Source organism: Petaurus breviceps, unplaced genomic scaffold, assembly GCF_028583685.1.
Source record: "Petaurus breviceps papuanus isolate PSGF00001 unplaced genomic scaffold, PetGlider_PUasm1.0 90849, whole genome shotgun sequence".
NCBI classification, from domain to species: Eukaryota; Metazoa; Chordata; class Mammalia; order Diprotodontia; family Petauridae; genus Petaurus; species Petaurus breviceps.
This window is the reverse complement of record NW_027187361.1, coordinates 24,098,862-24,120,332: the sequence shown is the minus strand read 5'-3', so window position 1 is coordinate 24,120,332 and position 21,471 is coordinate 24,098,862. Positions and strand designations below refer to the sequence as shown.

Sequence of the window (21,471 nt, the reverse complement as noted above, 5' to 3'; positions counted from 1 at the left end):
TGGGGAACCTTGAATCTGAGATTGCTCAATTCAGTAAACATTTCTTCAGTGCCTACTATGCGCTACATTGTGCTAAGTGCATGTAAGAAAGACAGACCTCTCCATCAAGTTCACAGTCTAATGGGGGAGACAACAAACAAAAAGAAGATAAAAAAGGATAAAAGAGGGCTAGGAGGTACCTGGCATGGGGGCATGTTGTGCCTGGGAGTGGAAGCCCAGCCAAACTGCCGGGAAGGCTGGGAGCCCTCTAAAAAGGAAGCCTTCGGGAGCAGTTTAATGTCCTCAAAACCCATTTTCATGGTGATAAGATCTCAGGTGAGAAGGACACCTTGGGGAGAGGTCTTGAGGAGATTGTTGAGACCTAAGGAGCTGCTGGTGGAGAGTAGAGAACGTGAGGGCAGGAAACTCTTGCTAGGCCTTCAGCCTGTGTGTGGACCCATTGAGCAATGGGCATTCACACAATGGGGAATGACAGCACTTTTTCTGTTCTCTTCATCCTCATTTGATTCCACTTGAAAGGAGGCTTCCGGGTATTAGAACTAACAAAGGACATGGCTGTGAAAGGTACACACGTGTGGCTCTCTTATCTGAAGGTCATGATCCTCTCCTGAAGTGACGGTTGGTCATTGTCCTTCATTCTTCTTATTTTTTCTATCCTCTACTTTGATCCCGTCCCTTTTCAAAAGTGGGCGCTTCTAACTCCCCTCCCCCCAACCTCCCCTCCCCTCCATTATCCCCCCTTTATCCCCTTCCCCCCACTCTCCTGGAGGGTGAGATGCCCTATTTAGTGTGTATTTCATTCCCTCCCTAAGCCAAATAGAGGAGAATAAGGTTGACCCATCCCCTTTTGCCTTCCTGTTCTTCCCCTCCATTGTAACCATTTTCCCTTGCCTCTTCTGTATGAGATAGTTTACCCCACTCTGTCTCTCCCCATCTCCTTCATTACATTCCTGTCACCTCTTAATTTCACCTTTTAAGTATCATCCCTTCCTGTTAACTTGGTCCTGTGCCCTCTGTCTATATATAGCTGTGCACACGTATGCACACACTCGCATATGTATTCATATGCCCGTGTGCCCTCCGATATAGACACATATATGTGTGTGTTGTCCTTCCTTCTTAAAGAGGACCAAGATGACATCACTGTGCTAATGTCCAGTTACAGTGTGTCTGACTGTGGCTGCTCAGGATGTTCCGCCACAGGCCAGGCACGCATGGTGCGTGGGAACATTTAGGGGGGATTCTCTCAATTGACACATCTGGTGGGTTTCTTTTTTTTTCGAGCTGCTTCAGCTCTGCTTTAGAATCTGTGCTTACGGGCACAGTACTTTATAATGATGAGACGAGTGACATTAGCCATCAGAATGTGTCATATAGATACAGAGTTGCTACTTGTACAACACCTTTGAAGGTAATAGTGAATTTGAATGTGATGCTACCTCTGCTTTCCCTAGCACTGGATGGCTTCTGTAATATTCAGCCATTGTACCAGGGGTTCTTCAGACTGTTACGTGGGCTTGACACCTCTTTGAGATCTTGATTTGAGTACAGAAGGACTTATTTGGAAAGCTCAAAACAAACAAAAAAAGACGACTCTTTAGGGTCAGCCATATCTTCTGGGAACTCAGTCATCCCAACTCTTTTATCCCCACATGTTTTCAGTCTCTCTCCTACCTATCTGACTGCTACTTCTCTGCTCTGCTTTGCTGGATCCTCTTCTAGACCATGCCCTCTAAGCTGTACATGTCCCTCAGGGGTTCTGTTCTGGGCCCTCTTCTCTTCCTCCTCTATATTACTTCACTGGGTGATTTTACCCGCTCCCATGGATTTATTTATCACCTATATGCTGATAATCCTCAAATCCATCTTTCTTGCTTCAGTCTTTTTGCTGACCTCCAGTCGCCTTTCAGGCATTTTGAATTGGACGTCCAGTTGACATCTTAAATCATGATGTCTAAAACAGAACTCATCTTTCCTCCTAAATTACCAATGCCCTCCCCCACCCCACCCCTAAGAACAGACACCCCTTCTCTATAACCTTAGAGGACACTATCCTCCCTGCCCCTCAGGCTACCAATCTCATCTTGAATTCCTCTCTATCTCTTGCCCTGCCCGTATCCAATCTGCTGCTAAGGCCTGTTGATTTCACCTTTATAACATCTCTCCAATATACCCCCTTCCCTCCTTTGGCACTGTTATCCCTCTGATACAGGTTCTTATCACCTCATACTTAGATTGTTGGTGGGTCTGCCTCCCTCAAGTCTTTCCCCACTCCAATTTATCCTCCATTCAGTCACTACAGTGACTCCCATTCCCATCCCAGGTCTGATCACGTCACCCCTGCACTCAATAAATTCTGGTGACTTCCTGTTGCCTCCAACATTAAATATAAAACAATCTTTAGCATTCAAAGCCCTTCATAGCTTAGCTCCTTCCTACCTTTCCAGTCTTCTTACACTTTACTTCCTGACAAATACTCTTTGATCCAGTGACCCTGACCTCCTGATTTGTTCCCATGAACAAGACTCCATCTCTTGACTCCAGACATTTTTTTCTGACTGTCCCCAAGGGCTGCAATGCTTGGCCCCCTCTACTTCCACCACTGCCATCCCTGTGTTCATTTAAGACCCAGCTAAAATCCCCCCTTCTACAGGAAGCCTTCTCCAACCTCTCTTCGTTCCAGTAACTTCCCTATTTATCCTGTATATAGCTGGCTTTGTGTATATTTGTTTGCAAGTTGTCTCCCCCATCAGATTATAAGTTCCTTGCCATAGGGTGGCCAGGTAGCACAGCGAGTAAGAGCACTAGCTCCAGTGTCGGGATGACATGTTGTAGCGGCAAGCACCCCAAGCACGTCCTCAGGGTTTGTTGCCACCACAGGTTCTTGGATCTGCTTTGTTAAAGGAAAGCAACTCAAAATGGGTTAACAAGCTTACTTTAATCAGTCAGACATATATCGTTTACCTTGTTCAGGAGGAAAGGTCAGCACCCCGAACTTCAAAGTATACAGGCAGAATTATCAAGACAGAAACAGATCAAGTAGACAGATTTCCAAACTGTCCAACCATTACATCCATACCAAGTCAACATCTGGGTTTTTCAAAGCCGGGGGGGCCCTGGACAACGGCTTCCCAGAATCCAGATCAAATCACAGAACACTTCTCAAAGTGAGCCCCCAAAACAAAGCTACACATCAGGGCTTATATAGCCTTCTCCTGGCTCAGAGAATGTAACAACCTTGTTTACTCACTGGCCAATCAAGAAGTATCTACTGAAAAACATGCCTCCCACCCCAGGCTCTGGGTGCACTCCAGCCTAGGGGTAGGGAAGATCTTCCAAATTTGCATTCCCATTACATTCGGCCCCAAGATCTTTCATGCCCATAGCATAGACAATTTACTTTTGAATTAGCATTAAACATCTCCTAGGTCACATTTTCTAGGTACAGAACTAAAGTTACCAAAGTGGCCACTGGGCCTTAAACAAACATAATAAAGCCTTAAACAAAGTATATAGCATTATCACTTCAGTTCAAAACAAGAGTTCAAATAAAGTTCTGGGGGGGGGGGGCGGTGTCCTTCCCCATCCTCCCCCTGGGAGGATAGGGATGGGATGCGGCCAGGAAACACACTCAGTGCCCCTGCTTTGCTGCTCAGTTCTTATCTTTTCCGGTGGCTGAATTCCAAACTCCTGGGCTCCTTCTCCTCCCGCAGGCGGCAGCCGCTCCTGGCTTCTGTCCAGGTCCTGATGCAGGCAGCTCACCATTCCTGCTCTCAGCTCAGCAAAATCCGCATGCAGGCCATTCTTCTCTCCTGCTGCACAGCTCCACAGAGTCACAGCTACCACAACTGGGAAACAAACAATTATCCCAGTCCCCATACTTTCCTTTTACTCTGCAGATCCTGTTTGTGATGCCATTTTGTAGCGGCAAGCACCCCAAGCACATCCTCAGGGTTTGTTGCCACCACAGGTTCTTGGATCTGCTTTGTTAAAGGAAAGCAACTCAAAATGGGTTAACAAGCTTACTTTAATCAGTCAGACATATATCGTTTACCTTGTTCAAGAGGAAAGGTCAGCACCCCGAACTTCAAAGTATACAGGCAGAATTATCAAGACAGAAACAGATCAAGTAGACAGATTTCCAAACTGTCCAACCATTACATCCATACCCAGTCAACATCTGGGTTTCCACATCTGGGTTTTTCAAAGCCTGGGGGGGCCCTGGACAACGGCTTCCCAGAATTCAGATCAAATCACAGAACACTTCTCAAAGTGAGCCCCCAAAACAAAGCTACACATCAGGGCTTATATAGCCTTCTCCTGGCTCAGAGAATGTAACAACCTTGTTTACTCACTGGCCAATCAAGAAGTATCTACTGAAAAACATGCCTCCCACCCCAGGCTCTGGGTGCACTCCAGCCTAGGGGCAGGGAAGATCTTCCAAATTTGCATTCCCATTACACATGTGGATCGAATCTGGGCTCAGACACTTATTACCCACCCAGAAACACCTGGCCATGTAACCTTGAGCAAGTTACTTAACCCCAATCGCTTAGGGGTGGCCAGGTGGCTCAGCAAGTAAGAGCACCGGCTCCAGTGTCAGGATGACCTGGGGATCAAATCTGGGCTCAGATACTCAGCACCACACCCAGAAATACCTGGCTGTGTAACCTTGAGCAAGTTATTTAACCCTGATTGCTTTAAAAAAAAATAGGTTCCTTGCCACTTTTGGTATCCCCAGCACTTAGCACGGTGCCTGGCACAGAGTAGGTGCTTAATAAATGTTTATTGATAGCATTGGAATTGGACTACATGGAACCCTTAAACAGCACATTGGAACTTTCTAGGAAGTTTGTACTTGAATCATTTGTTGCACAGGTAGACTTTTTTCCTCCTGTGTTTTTGCTGTAACTAGGTTTGATCCCTAGTTAGGGAAAATATCTGAAAATACATAGACATTTGTTCCCTACTGATAATCTCTGTACAGATCAACAAGGCAGTTTAATTGTAGTCACTTTAATACTTTAAAAGATCAATGATTTCCTGTATCTGGATGCTTCTTCCAATAACATAAGTAGGTGGTTTCATGAATTTCTGCAGAAAAGAAATTCCTTATATTGCAGACAGTCTTAAAGTGATGAGCCTCTTGGTACTTAGAAGGACTGTCCCTTGAACTTTGGTCCATTAGTGGATCCTCATAAGCCATACTACCTTGTTAGTCTCTACTGTAATGTGTTCCCTCCACTGATAGAACCTTCAAGAATATATGATCACCTCCACACACTGATAAGCCGTCAGAGTAAAGCTTGAGTGAAGGTCAAGGATAGTTTTCAACTCTGTACACAGATTCTATTTCAGATTGTTGACTATGTGCCTAGGTTTATGAGCTATTTAAAACTCATGGCTATTCACACTATTATCAGAAGTAAAGACTAATTGTTATTTGGACAATTTTTTATTAATCTGCTTAATATTTTTAGTGGTTTCAAATAAAAGAGAACTCATTACAATGAGTATTAGCCTCCTTGAAAATTTTAATTTGATTAAAAACTACACCTTTGTGGTTGCATGTCCAGATAATTTTACAAGGCAAAATATTGCCCAGCGAGAAGAAATCAACCTTCTTGGTGCGACACTCGGTGATTTGGCTAAAGAAAAGGAATGTCTGCAAGCATGTTTGGATAAAAAATCTGAGAATATTGCTTCCCTTGGAGAGAGCTTGGCAATGAAAGTATGTTCTGAGATCTATATAGTGCTTAATAATAATTTATCTTACTATGTTAGTTGTAGAAAATTGTTTAAAATTTAATCTTAATTTTATAAGATTCCCACAAAACTTTTATAAGCATTTAAATTTCTGATTTTTAATATCTAGAATGATTATTAGCATAAAGTATGCTAATAAAGTAGTGATATAAATTTCATTTTTTTCATTAAGTTGTGATTAACATTCTACTGAATTTAACTAGCTTTGAAAAATATAAGCAATATTATAATGTGACTGATGGTTGAGCAAACATTGGACCTTACTCATCACAATGAGTATTGTCCCTGTCATTGTAGTTGCCTTGGAGCTGGTGAATGAGGGAGGTAATGGCACTTGGTAATAAATACTGTTTTGTATCAGAAATGAGGTATAACTATGATTTAATGTGTTGGGGTTTTCTCCCCTGTGGCTCACAACCTGGCTCTGATGGTAGTTGGAAAAATGTTTTAGCAGTGATTACATTATAGTAATACACTTGTGATCTCTTGAGGTAGGAACACCTTGAAATCCAACATGACTTGGAACGTAAACTTTTAGTACACCTGTTGAAAAAAAATCTGACCACTTTATACTTATGGCCCAATTCAAATCAATAAATGTTTATTATGCATTATGCAAACCACTATGCCAGGGGTGTGATACTATCGACAGAAAGGCAATAGCTGATTCCTGAAGTCTCTGACAACTCTGACTCTGGGACTTTTAGCTACTTTTCCAAGGTTCATTGTGGCTCTGTGAGGTAACAAGTTATGAAAATAAGTGTTCAAGCCCCGATCCATTACAACATTCTTTTGTTAAGCCATGTAAGAGAAACCAGACTAATAGCAAGAAAATTTAATTGAGATGTAAAATTGAGAAGCCACATAAACAATAATGTAGAGAATAACAATTACATCAGCAGTTAGAGTTCTTTCCTGCCTCACCATATCTCCATCTAGTCCTTGATCATAATGAATATTAACAAGGAAGCCCCTCAGAGTACTTTTGCAATCAAACTGGCCTATGCCTATTGTACCTTTTATAATTAGGTCTATTCTTGCTTTTGTTTTATCTCACATGATTGTCATTTTTGCCTTCTTTATTTAAGCAGAAGTATAATCATCTGTAAAATAAGTTGGGGAAGGAAATGGCAAACCACTCCAGTATTTTTGCTAAGAATAGCACAAATGGGGTCACAGAGAGTATGATACAACTGAAACGACTAATTGATTCTACTCTTATCTCTTATTTTCAACTCTTTGAATATCTTTCTATTTCAAGTGTATTTATGGTAAATAATATATTGTTGAATTCTGATTTCTCATTAATTCTATTAGCCTCTTTTTTTGCATATTTTTTTGAGGAGGGAAGGCAGGGCAATTGGGGTTAAGTGACTTGCCCAAGGTTACATGGCTAGTTTTTTTGTGTTAAATGTCTGAGTTCGTATTTGAACCCAGGTCCTCCTGACTCCGGGGCTGGTACTCTATTCACTGTACCACCTAGCCACCCCTATTAGCCTATTTAATGGGTGAGTTTATCCCACTCACTTTCACAGGTATGAATGCTACTTCCATATTTCCCTATTTTCATATATGTATCTTTCTCTTCTTTACCCTGTCCCCTCCTCAAGAATTTGTTTTGCTTCTGACCATTGTCTCCCCTCTTATTCTCTATCCCTACCTTCTCTTAACCCATTCCCTGTTGTGTAAGATAAATTTCTGTACCCAACTGTGTGTATATGTTTTCTTCCCTCTGAATCAATGTCGATGAGAGTAAGGTTCAAGTGTTGCTCCTCATGCCAATTCACTGCTCGTTCTCTTCATTGTATAAAGTTTTTCCAGGGGTGTGGAACCTGCAACCTCAAGGCCACATGTGGCCCTCTAGGTCCTCAAGTGTGGCCCATTAACTGAATCCAAACTTTACAGAACAAATCCCCTTAATAAAAGGATTTGTTCTATAAAACGTGGACTTGGTCAAAAGACTACACCCGAAGACTTCGAAGGCCACATGTAGCCTTACAGACACAGGTTCCCCGTCCCTGGATAAACTCTTCCTTTGCATGGCCACTGTACCACCTGACTACCTTCCAGCCTATTTCTCGACTGGACTTTATGTTAAAATTGTGGACTGTTTGCTTCTGAGGAGTGGGGGAATGTCTGTCTGGCTTGAGCCTCTCTCTTTTTCTGTCTTTCCGCTGTTTTCATAGCACAGTATTGGGGCCTACAAGTTTTGGGTGTTTCCAGGGGGGTGTGATCTGGGTGAAGGTTTGCTCAGCATCATTTTGGTATGAACTCTGAAAGTTCCTGATCTGAGTTTGGGTGTGTTGGATTATGTGTTGTCAAATTGCAGTGGACTGCTCCTGGGCTCATTACTGTTAGTCCCCTGGGAAGTTCTGTAGATTCAGAGAGACTGAACAGCTTGACTCTCCTTTGGTCTTGGTTTCCTGCCTGGTTATAACAGAGTGTTTATATGTGGGGCTAAAGATTAAAATTGAGCCCCTCTTCTGTTCTTGGGCTCAGAGTCACACAGCTAAGTTTTGGGAACTTTTTCCTTTTTACATACACAGCAAGGGCCTCTCTTGCTAATAGCTATTCCTCTCCACCCTAGAACTGCTTAATAGCTAATAGGCTTGTTCCTCTTCACAGCACTGATTTTAGGGTTCCCTAGAATCTCTTTCTGCCCTAGTGCTTTGAATTCTGGTATTCAGTCTCAGCCCCTTACCATCCTCAGCTTCCAGAAATGCTGTCTCCCTCCTCTGCACCCCCATATCCCCAACAGCTGCTCACTGTCTCTACTGCCATTGCATTGTGTTCCTGGCTAGTGTCCACAGTCCTTTCTATCTTCGTAAGCTGCTCTGGGCTGGAAAAATACTTCACTGTGACTTTTTCTTGGTTTTCCTGGTCAGAATTTGGTCTGGCACATTTTATAGGTTGTTATAGAGGAAGTTGTTGGGTGACCTAGGAAAAAAATGCTACTCTCTGTCATCTTGACTGCTTCTAGGCAGCTTTATTTAATGATTTCTTAAAATACAATGCCCAAGTTTTGGGGGGGTGTTTTTCTTTCTGAGGGGATCATGGTTTTCAGGGAGTCTGATTCTTAAATTCTCTTCTCAGCATGTTTTCCAGGTCAGTTCTTTCTGATAGCAGATACTTTACATCTTCTGGGTTTTGGTTTTGTTTTTCAGTCTTTTGTCATTGCCCTAATGATTCTTGTTATCTCATAGAATCATCGAGTTCTTTTTGTTCCATTTTATTTTTCAGGGAATCCATTACCAGATTGAGATTTTCCATCCTCTATTCTAAATTATTTATCCTCTTTTCAGTTCCCACCCTACTTCCCTACCCAAGCTTTTATTTGAATTACAGTTTCAGTTTTTATTCTTAAATTAATTTCTTCCAGCAATTCTTGGAATAATTGTAATCATTTTCTCTTACTCATCTTGTACTTTGTGCCAGACTCAGGCTTTGCTATCTGTAACATTATTATATGGAATGGGCAGGCCCTTTAGGTCCTGTCTTCTCTGTCTAGATGCTGATGCCACTGTAGTTCCAAATGGGTGACTGGCAGTACACCTTACCCATTGCCTTAATTCCTTACTTCTTTCTTTGTCTTCTTGTGGCTATATGTAGATACATGGTGTCCTCAACATGTCTCTCTCTCCCTCTCCTTATACAGTCCCTGACAGGGACTTGCTTTGACTTAGATCTTACTGTCACTGCAATATTAGGCAAGTTCAGATAGAAAAGCATAAAGATGTTTTCTTTCTTGGGAGCAGAGCCAAGATGGCAGCATAGAAGCAGGAAAACTCCATGAGCTCCACCCACAATCACCTCAAATACCCATAAAATATGACTCTAAACAAATTCTAGAGCTGCAGAACCCACAAAGTGACAGAGAGAAACAAATCTCCTGCTGAAGGCAGCCTGGCAGGACAGGAAGGGTCCATCACAGTGTCCTGGGAGCCACTCCCAGCCCCATGCAAACCTGTAGTTTTAGCCCCAGGGTGGCCCTGATTAGCAGCGGCTGCAGCAGACCTTGGGAGAGTGGATCACCAGCAGCTGTGGCAGTTTCCAGAATTATCAACCCATAAATGCCAAAGACAAAGTAACAGGTCAGTGTGGAACCTGTGGGAACTGAGGGGGCCTAGGAGCATGGTCCAGCCTCTGCCCTCAGAGCTAACGTGGCAGAGGTGCCACAGCCATGCAGACGCCTCCATGTGGCTGCCTCAGAGTTCCTGGCCTGCAGATCACAGGGGAACCAAGCAAACATTCAGAGAGGAATCGCTCTTGCTTTAACCTGCTTGGATCTGGATTGCTGTCTGGGTGGAGGTCCTAGGGTGTGTCACCAGTGAGGCAGAGTTGTGGGGGCTGGAGAGAGGGCACCCAACTAGTAGCTCCAGCAGCTGCAAAAACCCCAGTGATTTGGGACAAAGCTCTCCTCTCTGAAAGCAGAGTTCTACTGTGGCAAAGAGCTGAAAAGTCAAATAACTGAGTGGCAACATGAGCAAGCAAAGGAAGCAAAGCAAACACAGCAATCAAACCTCAGATTCCTTTTTTGGGGACAAAAAGGATCAAAGCATGGAACAGGAGGAAGACAGTGAAGTCAGAACTCCTGCAATTAAAGCTTCCAAGAAAAACATGAAGTGGTTACAGGCCATAGAGGGGCTCAAGAAGGATATTGAAAATCAAGTAAGAGAAGTAGAGGGAAAACTGGGAAAAGAAATAAGAATGATGCAAGAAAATCATTAAAAGAGAGTCAACAACCTGACTGAAGAAAATAACACCTTAAAAAATAAATTTTTATGGCAAAAAATGGCAAAAGAGGCTCAAAAACCAATAAGGAGAATAATGCCTTAAAAAGCAGAATTTGCAAGATGGAAAAAGAATTTCAAAAGCTCACTGAAGAGAATAATTACTTCAGAATTAGATTGGAGCAAATGGAAGCTAATGACTTTATGAGAAATCAAGATGCTATTAAACAGATCCAAACAAATGAAAAAATAGAAGGCAATGTGAAATATCTCATTGGGAAAACCACTGACCTGGAAGATAGATCCAGGAGAGATAATTTAAAAATTATTGGACTACCTGAAAGCCATGATCAAAAAAGAACCTAGAAATCATCCTTCAAGAAATTCTCAAGGAAAATTGCCCTGATGTTTTAGAACCAGAGGGCAAAATAGAAATTGAAAGAATTCACCAATCACCTCTTAAAAATGATCCCAAAAAGAAAACTCCTAGGAATATTATAGCCAGATTCCAGAGTTCCCAGATCAAGGAGAAAATAGTACAACCAGCCAAGAAGAAACAATTTGAATATTGTGGAAACACAATCAGGATAACACAACATATAGCAGCTTTTACATTAAGGAATCAAAGGGCTTGGAATATGATATTCCAGAGGTCAAAGGAGCTAGGATTAAACCAAGAATCACCTACCCAGCAAAACTGAGTATAATGTTTCGGGGGAAAACATGGTCATTCAATGAAATAGAGGACTTTCAAGCATTCTTGCTGAAAAAACCAGAGTTGAATAGAAAATTTGACATTCAAATACAAGAAGAAGGGAAGCATGAGAAGGTAAACAGGGAAAAGAAATCATAAAGAACTTATCAAAGTTGAACTATTTATATTCTTACAAGGAAAAATGATAATTGTAACTGATGAAACTTTTCTCAGTATGAGGATAGTTGAAGGGAATATAAATGTGTATATATATATGTATACATACATATATATGTCTATATAGGAGGGTATATATGCATATGAATACATATGTAAGTATGTGTATATATGTGTACAGGGTATACATAGAGGGCACAGGATCAATTGAACAGGAAGGGATGATAATTTAAAAAATAAAATTAAGAGGTGAGAGAGGAATAGAGAGGAGATAGGGAGAGACAGAATAGGGTACATTATCTCATATAAAAGAGGCAAGGGGAAACTGTTACAATGGAGGGGAAGAACAGGAAGGCAAAAGGGAATGGGTCAACCTTATTCTCATTGAATTTGGCTTAGGGAGGGAATGACACACACTAAATTGCATATCTTACTCTACAGGAAAGTAGGGGGAAAGGGGATAAGAGGGAGGATGATATAAGGGAGGGCAGATTGGGGGGAAGGGTAGTTAGAAGCACACACCTTTGAAAAGGGACAGGGTCAAAGTAGAAAATAGAACAAGTGGGAGGTGGGGTAGGATGGAGGTATAGTCAATCTTTCATAATATATCCACTATGAAAATGTTTTGTGTAACTACACATGTACAGCCTATATTGAATTGCTTATCTTCCCAGTAAGAGTGGGTGATGAGGGAAGAAGGGAAAGAATCTATAATTCAAAGTTTTAAAATCAGATGTCTAAAAAATTTATTATTATTATTATTATTATTAATTATTTTTACATGCAACTGGGAAATAAAATATACAGGCACTGGGTGTGGAGATCCATCTTGCCCTACTGGAAAGTTGGAGGGGGTACTGGAGAGGATATAGGAGAGAGCAGATTGGGGGAGGGGATATTCAGTGGGATAACTGTTTTGGGATGGGGCATAGGGGAAAGATGGGGAGAAAATTTGTAACTCAAAATCTTGTGGAAATGAATGTTGTTAACTAAAAATAAATGTAAAATTAAAAAAAAACCCATAAAGATAAAAAAAGATCAACTTGGTTTAAATCCTCAGGAATCATTTGGAGGATTTTGGTATGGGAAACGTACCTTTAAAGAATTGTTAACTTACTCATGGACATACCACTGTTGACTTACGCAGGCCTGAGCACGTTTTTTATGCTACATACTGATGGTAGCTTGGAAGCCTTGGAATCAGTTCTTCACCAATGGAATTATGGTCACCAAAAAACCTGTTGTGTTGTCCAGTAAGAGGATTTAATGGACTTTGTAAGTTTTATCCAAACTGGATTTGTTGACTATGAAGTGGACCACCACTGAGTAATTCAAAGGCCATGTGTTTGAAGCTAATTTTCAAGTGTGGACAGTTAATCTAGTACCTATATTTTGACCATTACCTCGTTGGATGCTGCCTTCCTGAGATGGCAGCAGCAGTAGCTAGCTAAGAGTTCTATCATCCCATCAACTAGGAAAGACTCATATGGATGAAGATGCCCTGTGTCCTCAGATGTCCGGCCTTGTGACACTGAAGTTATGCTGAAAACTATAGAAAGTGTGAAAGCAACATGCCTCAATTTGAGGTCACTCAGTCCATTAAACCAGTTTGTAATAAGACAGAACAGATGCCCGATGAAACAGTTCAAGAAATCATAGAAGCAACAAAGCAACGTGCTGACCACTGGGCACTCAAGTTTATTTCCTTGGAGTGGCCCCAATGTAGTGGTCTCTCTGAGGACTCAACTTGTAAGTTCAAATGAGAATTAGGGGGCTAGATGAGACAGTACTTTCACATACTTAAACATCAACACATGTTTTGAAGTAAGGGGAGATAACATCATTCCACCATCCAGGTCTCCTGCCTGGTCTGCCTTCTTTGGGAGAAGGAGAAATACCATCACATTGAGCACTAGGCTCTTCTTTCCAGAAGAGGGGAGAAAAGTCATTCCACAGAGTTATCAGCCTGACCTCCTGCCTTGAGGAAAGGGGAGTAACTCTCTTTCTTCAGCTATAAGCGCCCTGAGACCAAACCCCTGTGAACAATGAAAACCTACCTCATTCCTCAATGATTAGCAGCAGATTCCTTCTTGGTCATATCTTCTCCAACCTGTTGTCTGTCGCACACCAACTAATCCTTTATTGCCATTCTCCTCAGCCTCCCTGTCTCCATGTCCCTCTCTGTTGTGCTCACCGGAATGCCTGTTCTCCCTCCTGATGTTCTATACAACCTTCCTTTCCAGTGCTGACTGCATTTTTACTCAGCCCCCTCTCCCTCTACTCAGCAGTCAAGGTAAGGGGATTGAAATAGTTCTTGCTCCTCCTTGCCACTTGCAGGTTGTCCCTCTGCCACCATCACTCACTAATCTTGTCTTTTGGAGATTCACTCAGTCCATATCTATCACCCAATCTACATCTTGGAGCTGTCATCTACCAACTTTTAGGACATTTACTTTCTTCTCTTAATGTGTTCAGTGCCTGGTTCACAGGCTTTCTTCGTTCTTTAAATTCTTCTCTCATACTAGGGTACTATAAAAATACATACTGATACTCCCTCAAACACCCTAAACTCGCAGATCAACTTTCTCATTTCGTATGACCTATTCCATACCCTACCTGAGCCACACACAAAAATGGTTATACTTTTAAATGTTGCCGTCACCCACATGTATGCCACTTACATGTTCATAAACTCTGAAATTCTTTTATTGGATCATGATCTATTTTCATTCTTCCTTTCCCTCTGCTTTGTAATCACAGATTCTATTCTTTATTCACATCATGACTTCCAATCTCTCAACCTTTTAGATCTTTCCCACGTCTTCACCACTGCACTACCTACACTTTCTGCCCTTCCTTATCTTGACCCTGTGCCGAGCCAGTTCAACTCTATATTGTCTTCTTTTATTAAGTCCCTTGTCCCCTTATTGTATCACCAGTCTTGCCTTGAAGAGCCTTAGCCTTGGATAACCTCTCCTCCCCTGCCCTATCTGCTGCCTTTGTTCTTACACGTGCTGCTGTATGTGAGTGAATGAATGAATGAAGCTGGAAAAAATCATGAAACTTTACTGAGTCTACTACAGTTTTATGTTACACAATTTCCACTGGGCCCTCACTGTAAAAGAATTGAGTGTCAATTCTTTTACACCTCTCCAATTAATGCACTATCTCACTTCTACAACTAATCTTCCAAACTTTTTCATCTCTCCCCAAACTTCCCATGGCTCAACCCACTCACCCACTCAACTGAAAACCTTGTCTCATATTTTACTGAAAAATTGAGGTTGTTCTTTAAGAATTCCCCCTTCCAAGGTAGCTAGGTGGCACAGTGAGTAAGAGCACTGGCCCCAGCGTCAGGAGGACCCGGGATCGGTTCCAGCCTCAGATACTTAACACCCACATAAAAAAAACTGGCCATGTAACCTTGAGCAAGTTACTTAACTCCAAATGCTTAAAAAAAAATTCCCTCTTCCTGGTGCAGCTAGGTGGTGCAGTGAATAGAGCACCAGCCTTGAAGTCAGGAGGACCTAAATTCAAATCCAGCCTCAGACACTTGACACACTAGCCGTGTGACCTTGGGCAAGTCACTTAACCCCAATTGCCCTACCTTCCCCACTCCAAAAAAGCAAAAAAAAAAAAAAAAAGAAAAGAAATATAAACCCTTCTACATGCACTCCCATTCCATCACATCTTCTCCAGTGGATTGCCTCCTCTATCATCCCTACTTCCTTACTTATTCAATCTCTGCCTGTCTGCTGCCTGCTCCCCTGTTGCCTACAAACATGTCCATACATCCTTGTTTTTTTTTTTTCTTATCTGAAATAGAAATAATCTGATGTACAAAGCTTCTGAGTAAAATGATTTGTTTGTAAGGGTAACAAATACAATCAAATCAAATTGGTGGTCAGAGCAAATGGATGATTTACAGAGCTTATTTTTATAGTAAAAAAAAGAGGAACTTAAAAGTCATAAAAAGTGACAAAAATCTTAAGAAACTTGTTATGAACATAATTAAATTCAACAGGGCAGATCAATTGACCAGTGTACTTTCTAGGACTTTTACATGCCAACTTTGAGGGTGGGCATGTCAGGGGCATAATGGGAAATTTCCAGGGTGGGACAACTTTTATCATTCTATTTGGTTAGAACTTATGTCTATTACCCGGTCTTTCAAAGGGAGATTGCTTTAGCTAGAAGGTTCTGCAGCAGTATTATCTATAGTTAATTTAAAGGAAATGGTAGCTTTTGAGAAATGCAAAAAGAACTTACAGCCAAAGAAAGAGGAACTTGGGAACTTAACTTTTAACAAAAATCTTCCTTATCTAACTTAATCTAGTGATTATTTTTATTTCTACAAAGATATATGTGTACTCTAAATTATCAATAAATAATAACTGCTAATAGAGCCTTATCAATCCCTTAATTCCTTCATCCTATCACTCTACAAATCCACCCAAACCTGCTAGCTGTCATCCCATCTCTCTCCTCCTGTTTGTGTCTAAACCCCTTAAGAAGTCTGATTACAGTAGATGCCTCCAATTCTTTTCCTCTCACTTCTGTCTTTTTTTTTTTTTTTTAAAGCAACCGGGGTTAAGTAACTTGCTCAAGGTTACACGGCCAGGTGTTTCTGGGTGGGTGCTAAGTGTCTGAGCCCAGATTCGATCTCCAGGTCTTCTCAACACTGGAGCCAGTGCTCTTACTCGCTGTGCTACCTGGCTGCCCCTCACTTCTGTCTTAATGCTTTCTGGTCTGATTTCTGACTTCTGGAACCAGAAGTGCTCTCTCCAAAGTTACTAACAGTCTCTCAGTTGCTCAGTCTGATGGCCTTTTTTCAGTCCTCATCCTTCTTCTCTTCAGATGTTATTGGTCACTCTTTTCTCCTGCCACTCTTCTCTCAGTGTTTGTGACATGACTCTCTTGTGGTCCTTTGCCTACCTATCTGACCACTCTTCATTCTGTTGAATCTTCACCGAGGTCACCCCTAGTCTTCCACACGCTCTTTTCTGGACCTTCTTCTTTCCTCTCTCTATGTACCACTTCACTTGATGATCTCATCACTTTCCATGGATTCAATTTTCTTTTCTCCTGATGATTCTCAAATTTACTTGACCATCTGTAACTACTCTGCCAAGCCCCGATCTGACATCTATGGCTGTCTGTTGGACTTCTAAAATTGAGTGTCCCCTGAGTGTCTTAGACTCAACATTTCCAAAACAGAATTCGTTCTTTCCCCCCTTATTTTCCTGTTACTGTGGAGGGTACTGTCCTCCTAGTGACCCGGGCTCACAGCCTAGTAACCCCTCTGCCCCATATCAGGCCTGTGGCCAGCACCTGCCAATTCTACCTTCATAGCATTCTCGCGGCTGCTCCTCTGCTGTAACGCTGCCACCACCCTCACCACCTCTCACCTCTTATTGCATGGGCTCTTGGTTGGTTTCTCCCTATTCTCATCCATCCCCTCAGGTCTGATGGCACCTCCTACTCCAGTGGTTCCCTGTCACTTCCACGATCAAGCATAACATCCTGTTTGGCATTCAGCGTCTTTCATAACCCGTCCCCTCCCTTCAGCTATCAATCTTGACACCCTCCCCCCAGCCCCTCCTTGATTTAAGGACGCTGGCTTCCTTGCTATTGCTCAAACGGGAAACGCTCTCCTTTCTTCTCTCTGTCTCCTGACTTTCCTGGCCTTCTTCAGGTCCCAAGTGAAACCCCGCCATCCCTCAGCAGCCTTTCCTCATCTCTCTTACTCCCAGTGCCTTCGTTCTCTGCTGTTCATTTCCAGTTTATCCTTGCCTTTATTTTTCTCCTCAGCACTTACATAACACCTGCCATATGGTGGGTCTTTAATAAATGTTTATTAGCTGACAAACAAATGGGAACATTCGGATATGAAAAGAACGGAAGAGAGGATTGATTACATGTGAAACTATATTTCTGTTACATGTAGTTCACTTTTTAAAACATATATATTACATTTTAAATGATAATAACAAAGTTGCCTTGCTTCACTGTGCTACATTCTGAATTTCCTATGGGGTATTAAAAATGTTTTTCATTAATAGCCATTTCTTTTTTTCTTCTTTTTTCCATCAGTATGCACCAACCTGTCCCAGTCCCCAAAACCTTGACTACAACATCTGGTAAAATAGTCCTGTGTAATTACACCCAAATGCATCCCTCTTTTAATGAGGTTCCTTTTTAAAAGCAGTTTGTGTATCCAAATTGATGAGGTCTGTTTTTTAAGTGTTGAAGAGAGTAGAAAGGAAGTTTATATCCCAGAGGACAGGAGACCAAATCTGAAGAAGAACATTTTGTGTTCAGATCAATTTTAACAGAGAAGTTTTAAAAGAAATTTTACTTAACATTGCTTTTTTTTTTTTTAAAGGAAAGGACAATTTCAGGCATGAAGAATATCATTGCTGAAATGGAGCAGGCATCAAGGTAATTCCCAGATAGTATTTTGGAAAAGATACAAAGTTTTACAGAATTGACAAATGACTAAATTGCATTATTATTTTGTATATTGTAACGTTATCTCCGAACTTTTATAGAATGTGACATTTTGTGCTTACTTTTTCAAACTTTGTCACATCCATCTCTGTAAATTCCGTTTTACTTTCCAGCATTGTCTTTTTTTATTGTTGTTCTGCATTAGTAAAATACTTCTAATGTCCCTATTTGACTTGTACAATAGACAATCAACTGAAGCTCTTATCATGTGTGAACAAGACATTTCCAGGATGCGCAGACAACTGGATGAAACAAATGATGAGCTTGCCCAGATTGCTAGAGAAAGAGAGATCTTGGCTCGTGACAGGGATAAACTCCAAGAGTCAGTCTCTAGAATTAAGCAGGAAAACCAGGTATTTTTGCTGAAAGAACCCTTTCTAAAAATGCAAACTTACTAATTGCAAATGAGGTATAGGTTATAATTAAATAATTAGGATTAAGAAAATGCAGGTTGGTTTAGACCTCTGCTCATAACTGAAGTCCAGTTACTGGAGTTCTGGCTTTCAATGAAAGCCAGAAGATGTGGTGTGAATGGCAATGATCTATTATTTTCTGTTAAAAAGTAAGAATAGTGTAAGGTAGGACACTCGGATGTTTTAGTAAATGGAGAGTCTCTTTTAATGAAAGGATAGAAAAATATTCTGATGGTTTAAGAGCAATTCTACTTAAAGCACAGTATTAACTAGACTATATTTTAATGACCTTTCTAGTCTAACTGTATTTGAATATTTATTTTATTTTTGTTGTGTTTAGTTCGTTTTATGTATCTTCTCTTTATTCCAAGATTTTCTTGCTTCTCTTCTTCTTTTTTTTCTTTTTTCTTTTTTGCTTTTTGGAGGGCAATTGGGGTTAAGTGACTTGCCCCGGGTCACACAGCTAGATTTCTGTGTTAAGTGTCTGAAGTCATATTTGAACTCAGGGCTAACTCCAGGGCTGGTGCTCTATTCACTGCACCACCTAGCCACCCCCACTTCTCTTATTCTTAATATCAGTCAGTTCCTTAAGAAGTTTGTTCCTGTATTATTAAGCATTTCTTCTATATTGCCATTTTCTGCTAATTTTTGTATCTAGTTCAAAAATTACTTCACCATCTTTAATATTCACTTTTGTAGCTCCCTCATCACTAATTTTTTTCACTCGGCGTTAGCTGTACTTTACTATGATTTTTCTCACAAATGTTATACTTTGAAAAGGCATAATTTTTTGTGATGGTTACGTAAACAGGCATAAAGATACAGGAATATAGTAATTACATAATCCTTTCTCTTTGGATTTAGTATATGTTTGTAAAACCAGAAGGCATGAATTTATAGGACTTTTCTATATTATCTTGTTGATATTCTGATAAATAGGGAGACTCAAATCAAGAGGTTACATTTATAAAAAATGCTTGTTTTGGTTTTGTTTTAAAATAGGTGTTATCCAAAAAACTGGCCGAAAATCAAGCTGAGCTTAGTGATTTAAAACAGAAGAGCCAAGGGAATAACAGTGATATTAACAAGCTGAAATCTTTACTAAAGGCTGAAGTATGTATTTGTATTATTTTTTGCTTTCAATTATCATGATATTTAAATAAGAGTTTTTAATAGAGATAAATTAAATCAAAGTTACATCTCTAGGAAAAGGTGACCATGACATTTTGAATACATCTGTAATATTTAGTGTTCAAAGGCAATAACACTGGAAATGGATTTATTATAGCTTTAGAATTTTACCATCAGTATCATTATAATAATGACAAAAAAGTTAACACTTGATATTTGCATAGTAGTGCTTTAACGTTTGCAAAGCACTTTACTGACGTGTTCTCATTTGCTCTTCACAAAAACACTTTGAGACAAATGCTGTTATCGTCATTTTGCAGATGAGGAAGCTAAGATTTAGAGAGTAACTTATTTCATGGTCGCTTACTGGGTAAATGTAGGCAGCAGAATCTGAAACTAGGTCCTAATGCCCTATGAACTTCAGACCTATACATCTCCCCTCATCAAAAATTCACCTGTATCAATTCTCTCATCTAGCTGTCTCATAAATGAATTTATATTAATTATATAAACTTGTGATAATTATATGAGTAATGCAATTATCATAAGTTTATAATTACAAATATCAACTATTTATAATAGTTGACAGTGACTTAAAATGCTATGAATAAATACTATCAAATATCAAGTTGGTTGAAAAGAATTTTCATAATTTAATAATAGACCCTTAAAGACACAGTTTCAAAGGACTGAATCTCTAATTATAGAAACTTAGACAGCCAAGTAGTTTATTGATGATATTTGTGAAAAGGATCTGTAGGTGTCCCTCAAAACAACATATATTGTAATTGCTTTACCTGTAACTGGTGGCCCTGTTGTGAGTCCAGTAGATAAAACAACAGGAGACTTGGAGTCAGGAAGACTTGGGTTTGACTTGCACGTCAGATATTTAGCCATGTGACCTTGAGTAAAACATTTAATATATATCAACCTCATTTTTTAAATACACAAAATGGAGAAAATAAAAAGCTAGATAACCTCATAAGGTTGTTGTGAGGATCAGATGAGATCATATATGTAACTTGTTTTACAAACCTTAAAATGCTATAAATGTGTCAGCTATTATTATTATTCCAGGGCGACAGCATGTCTTTTGTATCTTTTCCATAATGCTTAGCACAGTGATAAGCCCATAAAGTCTTGTTATTGTGGGATGCTATATACTATATCAATCTAGTAAATACATTTTATGTTTTGGGGTCTGATTTCTCCCAGTGTATATATGCCTGCACCTACTGTCCTTGTTCAAGTTCGTCCAGCCTAGAAACTTTCAAGTTGCTCTTATATTTATCCGGAATAGACATATGTGACACACAAGTCCTAATAAACACAACCATAGTCAAGTGGCCACGAAAATGGAAGAAAAAAAAGACAGAGGTGATCCCTGTCCCCTCCACTTCTTTGAAACTGATGTCCTTAGAACAGAGAAATCAATTTCTAATTTGCTGTTACAGACAATTAAAGGTTTTTTTGTCTGTAGAAACAGATTCAGAACTAAAAATACCACCACTTCCAACTCTCAAAGGAACCAGGCTCATCAATTTTGAGCCCTTTGTATGGTTGAATGGAGGAGGGGAGGCGGTACCTCTAAGTCCCAGTCTGTCAGACTTGAGTACATGACTCCTTGGGCACAGTCACTTCCCGAGTCCCTCTTTCTTATCATGGAGAGCACAGAATATTTGCTAGCAGGTATGGGCTTACACTCAAGTGGTGACCCAGCCAACTCTGATCTTTCCTTTTATACTCTATAGAAAATCACCTCCATATAGAGAGACCCAGGATTCCCTTTTGACCAGCTATCTTAAAACGCATTCGCTATTAGATTATTCTAGAGAAGCAGTCATATTGCAATACATATGACAGAGACCAGTCATTGCAGAACAAGTAGGGCGATGTGATCCACAAAATGGTTAGACATTTTCTGATTGTAATCATTCTATCTTCTGTTGTGGGGGGTGGAGTGAATTAGAAAAGATGCAACATGCATATAGATAGGTAGTGATAGATAGATAGATGGAGAGAGAGAGAGAGAGAGAGAGAGAGAGAGAGA

At 40.4% G+C, this 21,471-nt stretch overlaps 1 protein-coding gene across 1 annotated transcript in view; it reads left to right on the top strand.

Moving 5' to 3' along the window:
- The window catches only part of TSGA10 (testis specific 10), a 73,692-nt gene that overhangs the window by 24,493 nt on the left and 27,728 nt on the right, over positions 1-21,471 (top strand). The window contains exons 9-12 of the mRNA XM_069073076.1: positions 5,577-5,731; positions 17,753-17,808; positions 18,062-18,230; positions 19,293-19,403. Coding sequence (XP_068929177.1) covers positions 5,577-5,731; positions 17,753-17,808; positions 18,062-18,230; positions 19,293-19,403 — 491 coding nt within the window. The remainder of the gene's footprint in view (positions 1-5,576; positions 5,732-17,752; positions 17,809-18,061; positions 18,231-19,292; positions 19,404-21,471) is intronic.